Source organism: Dreissena polymorpha, chromosome 9 (assembly GCF_020536995.1).
Source record: "Dreissena polymorpha isolate Duluth1 chromosome 9, UMN_Dpol_1.0, whole genome shotgun sequence".
NCBI classification, from domain to species: domain Eukaryota; kingdom Metazoa; phylum Mollusca; class Bivalvia; order Myida; family Dreissenidae; genus Dreissena; species Dreissena polymorpha.
In genome coordinates, this window is record NC_068363.1 from 90,742,209 (window position 1) to 90,748,904 (window position 6,696).

A 6,696-nucleotide genomic window follows, 5' to 3' on the forward strand; every position below is an offset into this window, starting at 1 on the left:
ATCATATAATTATTCATAAAAAATCAATTCATAATGCATTTAAAAAAATAATATGAATAATCATTTTCAAACATAACATTTCTTATTCAAATATCAACTCAGTCAGTGTTCTTATTTAATTACTGTGAAATTACGCATTAGTTATCCATAATTATATATCGTTACTACACAATGATATAAATTCCTCACAGCTCATTAGCATTCACAAGTACCAAAATGTCCGAGGAAAAGTACGGCAGCAATTAATCTGATTTCATCTACTGTATAACCCCTTAATGAGCCCCACACGAGAGATGACGCAGCTTTCGCAACAGAGATAATCAGAGACGAGGCTTATCAGCAGCGGAGCAGGCGACAAAATTTTCAATCTGTGTAAATTCGGAATTTTCACGTACAATAAATAGCACACACACGGGTAAGTTGAAATAATAATATTTATTATATTCATCGTTGTTCTTTCAAGCGAATTTTCACGTTTTAGACGAAAAACATACGGGGTAATCATGTAGTTTTTATTAGTCAGAAATGATGTACAGGAGGGATAAGTGTCCCTAGTTTAATACTGCGAGTGCAAAAAATTTGCAACGCAAGTGAAAATCACATTGCAAAGTTAAAATGCAAACGCTATATAATTAAAATACGGATGTGGATTCTCATTAACTCGCAGTAACACTGCGTATGCCTGAACGGCTCTATGTCCAAAAATGGCGAATTAATTTGTAACGGACGCTGGGACGAATACATACTGGAAAATCCAGATCAATGAGAACCCTACATTCTCATCCGTAAACATATTCATACAATCGGACATACATTGCGCATATATAAACTTGTGTATGAACATATTAATATACGCAGAAAAATATCTGCTTTACCGCCAACAGGATAACAATATTGTCCTCAAAAGTAGGTCAATATAAACTACGCTGTTACACGCTATTGATAGAGCTTGATTTTACGTATGCGCTACCTAGCATAGTAGATACAGAGAACATCGCTGCAATTGTCGCATGTCGCATGGCGTGTTTTACGTATCCTGTTTTGTGGCTTTGAAACGCGCCGCGCAGAATACTCATTGAGGGTTGTTCTACAATTACTGATAGTTCAACGGCCGGTTGTAAACATGGCAATTAAACAATCCGGGATAACCATAGGGATTGTATGAACGGATATTATTTTATTCTGGCCGCAAACTGCTGGTAATAATACTTAAATGTTCACCCTAACGGGAAATGCAGCAAACATTTATACCGGGGTTTAATTTTATTTTGTAGAACATACAATGTCCGATCAGCCAGGACATAACCCTCCAGGGGCCCCTGAGCAAAGAGGGGAAGAAATTTTACAAGAACTGAACAAAAACATGAGTAAATTTGCGGACATCGCACGATCAGTGGTTGAAATGAAATCGACCATTGAAAACCTTCAAAAAAAAACGTGAAAGAAATTAAACGCAAAAACCAAGAAGAGGCGGGGCCGTCAAAAAAGTCACGAATTTCGGACTCAGATATGTGCCAGTCGGGGCCGTCCAAACAGTTACAAGCACCTGCGGTTACAGTTGCCGAAAGTTCCGATTCGGAATCGGAACCAATGGACGCAGAAATAGACGAACTGCAGGGTTATTTGGATGAGGAAAGCTGTTCGGATGAGGAGGATTGCGATCTTATAACAGAGTTAACGCAATTCTGTACTGAGACAACGGAAACTGGTGAGGCCGTATCACCTAACATCGCTGAGATTACAAACAAGGCAATAAAAAACAAGCAGTCAGAAGAAAAAATCAAAGAGATTCTGAACAGACATCAACGGCCAGTAAACATCGAGTTCCTTCAAGTCCCCAAGGTTGATGAATTTCTGTGGAGACAATTAAAACAGTCTCCAAGACATTCAGACTTTATCCTGCAAAAGTCTCACAGCACGCTTGCACAAGTAGCGGTACCAATCATAAAGGCACTTGAGAGGATTCAAACATCCAAAGATAAAGTACTGAAACAGCTGTTATCGGACGCATTCAAATTGGCAACCAATGGGATACAGAAGACGACCAATTACAGAAGAGAGAAACTAAAAAAGGAATTGCAACCCCGCTATAGACATCTAGGAAATTTGGACTCCTCAGCAGAAAAGCTGTTCGAAAAGATTCGAGAAGCTATTAAAACCACCGAAGGAGCCAAACAAATCGTCAACATGCGCTACGCTCCAACTCAACGGAAGCCATTTTTAGGCCAGCGCCCAAATCAGCACAGGTGGAATCCGGGAGCAAATCAATTCAGAAGAAACAACCACGCATACCAGCACAAACGCAGGGGAAATTTCAAGATGCACCCCAAACAGAAATAAACGTAGGTGACCTAAATATAAACTTTAGTCAACGCACATGTTTTTTACAAAATACCAAAGAAAATTTAATAGCAGGTAAAACGAAATTAGCAATTAAAGAATGGGAAATACTAACAAGCGATAATTGGATTTTAAATACAATAAGAGGTTACAAGCTAGAAGTAAACAGTTCACCTATTCAAGAAAATCCACCTATGCCATACCAATTTAATGAGAGGAAAAAACAAAGCATTCAAAGGGAAATAGACATGTTCTTGAAAACTGGTATAATTGAAGAAATCGAAAATAGACCATATGACGGCGAATTTATATCAAACATCTTTTATAGACCAAAATCAAATGACAAAATCAGGATTATTTTTAATTTGAAACCATTTAATATAGACTATACAAACAAAATTCACTTTAAAATGGAAACATTAGCTACGGCGGTGGCAAACATGAGACAAAATTGTTGGTTGGGTTCTGTTGATCTAGCTGATGCATTCTATTCCATTGAAGTATCGAAAGAACACAGACACATGCTGAGGTTTGTGTTTGATGGTAGAAAATTTCAATTCTGTGCCTTAGTCATGGGCTTATCAAGCAGCCCAAGAGTATTTTCTAAAGTATTAAAACCTGCATATGCTTATTTAAGATCAAAAGGTTATGTCAGTACAGCATATATTGACGACTCATGCTTACAAGGAGAGACAAAACTTAAATGTGAGAAAAATATTATAGACACAATAACATTATTTGACCGTCTAGGCCTTACTATCAATATAGAAAAATCAGTATTACAACCATGTCAACAATTATCATTTTTAGGATTTGTATTATGTTCTATTACCATGACTGTAACACTAACCATGACCCGTAAGGAAGAAATTCGACACAAGTGTCAAGCCATGGTAACAAAAAAGAGGACAACAATAAGGGAGTTTGCCAAGCTTATCGGTAAATTAGTGGCGGCCACTCCGGGGGTTGAATATGCAACACTATTTATCAGACCATTAGAAAAAATAAAAGAACACGCGCTTTCGAAGCACAACGGCAATTTCAACAGTTATATGAACATTCCCAAATCAATACACCCTTCGTTACAATGGTGGATAAACAATATTGAATCCTCATACAAAAAGATTTATCATGGTCCACCAGATATTATCATATACAGTGACGTTTCAAAAACAGGCTGGGGTGGATATAACAAAACAAACGGCCAAAAAACAGGGGGCATATGGTCCGCAGGGGAACGAAGTATGCACATAAATATTTTAGAATTAAAGGCATGCCAACTTACGGTTATGGCGTTCTGTAAAAATGAAACGAACAAACATCTCAAACTCTACATGGACAACACGAATAGTGTAGCATACTTAAAAAATTTTGGTGGTCGAACTGATGAACTACATAACTTAGCAAGAAAGTTATGGCTGTGGTGCTTAGAAAAGAAATTGTATTTGTCAGTGGCACACGTGCCTGGAACGGAAAATCATCAAGCTGATGAGATATCTAGAACAATTAATGATGATACTGAGTGGTCATTGAATGATGATGTATTCAAGAAAATCATGAATATTCACAATAACATGCAGGTGGATCTGTTTGCTTCTAAGCTCAACAACAAATTGGATCTTTACGTTTCAAGGTTTCCAGATCATAAAGCACATCAAATAGACGCGTTTACTTTCGAATGGAAATCATGTGTGTTTTATATGTTCCCTCCTTTCAGTTTAATATTAAAGGTGCAACAGAAAGTGGTGGAAGACAGGACAGAAGCCGTTTTAGTGGGCCCAATTTGGCCAACACAGCCATGGTGGCCCAGTCTATTACAGTTGATCAGCGGATCATGCCATCTACTTCCACTTCCGCAATCTATTCTGACACTTCCACACAAACCAAACAAAATGTATCCACTTCCCAAAATGAGACTAGGACTTTTTCGCTTATCAGGAAATCGCTCAAAAACAAAGGAATTTCAAAACAAGCTAGAGACATTATCCTCGGATCGTGGAGAGAAACTACAAAGAGACAATATGACGGATATATTAAGAAATGGATTAACTACAGTGGACAATCGAAGAATCCCATTAAACCCAATCTAAAGCATGTTATTAATTTTCTGACATCTTTATTCAAACAAGGTCTAAGTTATAGTGCGTTAAATACAGCACGAAGCGCACTTAGTACATTCTTAAAACTGTTTGGCAATATAAACATTCATGATGATGACATTTTATCAAGATTTATGAGAGGCTGTTTCAATACACGACCAGCTTTCCCACGTTATCAATGCATATGGGATGTTAATATTGTTCTTGATTTTTTACATTCACTGAAAACTGATAACCTTGCATTTTTATCCCACAAATTATGCATGCTTTTCTTACTAGTCACTGGACAGAGATGCCAAACTCTACACTCCCTTAAAACTACTGATATTCAAATCAGTGCAGACAAGCAAACAATCGTCATATCACCTAAACAATTGTTAAAACAATCCAGACCAGGGACACATTTGAGGCCCATTGTTCTTCATAGATATGAGGGGGTAAGGGACATTTGTATTGTGGAAACAATGTGTAAATACCTCGATATAACCGAATCGTTAAGACAAGATGATTATTTAGTCATAAGTACAGTTAGTCCTTTCAAACATGTTTCCAAATCCACAATTAGCAACTGGATAAAGAAAGTATTAACCTCAGCCGGTATTGACAAACAGTACAAACCCCATAGCACTATATCAGCAGCAACTTCCAAAGCTAGCAAAGGAGGGGTTGCACTAGATCAAATTATGACAGCAGCCGGGTGGACAAATGCAAAGACATTTGCCAGATTCTATTAACGGGAAATAGTACATAACACCACTTATTTTCAATCTGCTGTGCTGAACAAATGAGGTAGACGTGTAAATAAACGGACATACATATCTATATGCAACAATGTTTGTATTATTTCTTTGCCTCCAATATTTCCTACAAATTTATAGAAAATTCTCTAAAATCTCGTGTGGGGCTCATTAAGGGGTTATACAGTAGATGAAATTGATAGATTAATCGAGACTTACCTTAGGAAGTCGATGGTTGATCGTAATTTCATCTACTGTAAATCCCCTTAAGAGCTCAACACGCCCGCCCAGTCTAATGGACACCCGCCCATATTATTAATGTTTATTTTCTAAAAATTTGTTTGCAAGGTTTTTACGTAAAACCTTGCTTACTCTGAAGCCTGATTATCTCTGTTGCGAAAGCTGCGTCATCTCTCGTGTTGAGCTCTTAAGGGGATTTACAGTAGATGAAATTACGATCAACCATCGACTTCCTAAGGTAAGTCTCGATTAATCTATCAATTAGTTACAAATTACTACTGATAAGACAGTCGTTCAGGCTGTCGCCTGTTTCTCAATGGATACCGACGCTCCTTAGTTAATTGCTCATTTGAAACCAGAGGATCATTTTGAGAATCATTATCATTTTTATCTTTGTTCTCAATTAGTACCGGGTGGTCTGACATTAATTGGCTATGACACGGAGTATCGGTAACAGATAGCGGTTCGCACGGTAATGGAATTGTGTCATTTTCATTTGGAGCGTTTTGCACGTCCGTAGCGCGAAGCTGATCAATGTGCCTTCTCCACACTGTATTACCGATGTCCACTTTGTACATAAGTGGTCCGTCGCGTAAAACAATAGTGCCCTTTATCCATTTTTCCTTAGAGTTAGGCCTAAAATCTCGGGCAAGGACACTCTGACCTAAATCTAGTTCGCGAAATTTATTTCTGTCCGGAACTGACATTTTCATTTGTCGGTCATTCACGTGCTGCTTAGTATCAGGTTTAAGCAAATCTAACCTACTTCGCAAATCACGACCTAAGAACAATTTTGCTGGTGTTTCGCCGGTTGTAGAATGCGGCGTGTTACGATATGTATGCAAAAAGCAATTCAGTTTCTGGTTAAGGTCATCCGTTTCGCTGTTCATTGCGCGAATGCTTGATTTGAAAGAAGCATTGAAGCGCCCCACAAGACCATTTGTGGATGGCTTAGCGACCGCAGTCCTTATATGGAGAATTCCGTTTCTTTTCATGAACAGTTGGAAGCTTTCAGATGTAAACGAACTTCCATTGTCAGAAACAATTTGTTTCGGTAACCCATATCTTGCAAATACGGTTCGCATGACTTGAATTGTTCTTTCTGTGTTCGTTGTATTCATTTCAATGACCTCAGGCCACTTAGAGTGAGCATCAACCATGACTAAGAACATTCGTCCTAGAAACGGGCCTGCGAAATCAACGTGTATCCGCTCCCAGCTAGAGCTTGGCCATTCCCACGGATGTAATTGGACATGCGCTGGTAAATTCTGTTGAATTGC

General features: G+C 38.2%; 1 protein-coding gene across 1 annotated transcript; it reads left to right on the forward strand.

The window, feature by feature from the left end:
• Positions 1–256: 256 nt before the first annotated feature.
• On the forward strand, positions 257–2,340 carry LOC127846253 (uncharacterized). The gene is made up of 2 exons (XM_052377423.1): positions 257–415; positions 1,275–2,340. Exon 2 carries the CDS (start codon positions 1,510–1,512, stop codon positions 2,338–2,340), a length of 831 nt encoding a protein of 276 aa, XP_052233383.1. The 5' UTR covers positions 257–415; positions 1,275–1,509.
• Positions 2,341–6,696: the final 4,356 nt, after the last annotated feature.

Excerpts from the sequence above, each read along its gene's own strand:
- LOC127846253 (XM_052377423.1), top strand. The coding sequence starts at position 1,510 with ATGTGCCAGTCGGGGCCGTCCAAACAGTTACAAGCACCTGCGGTTACA.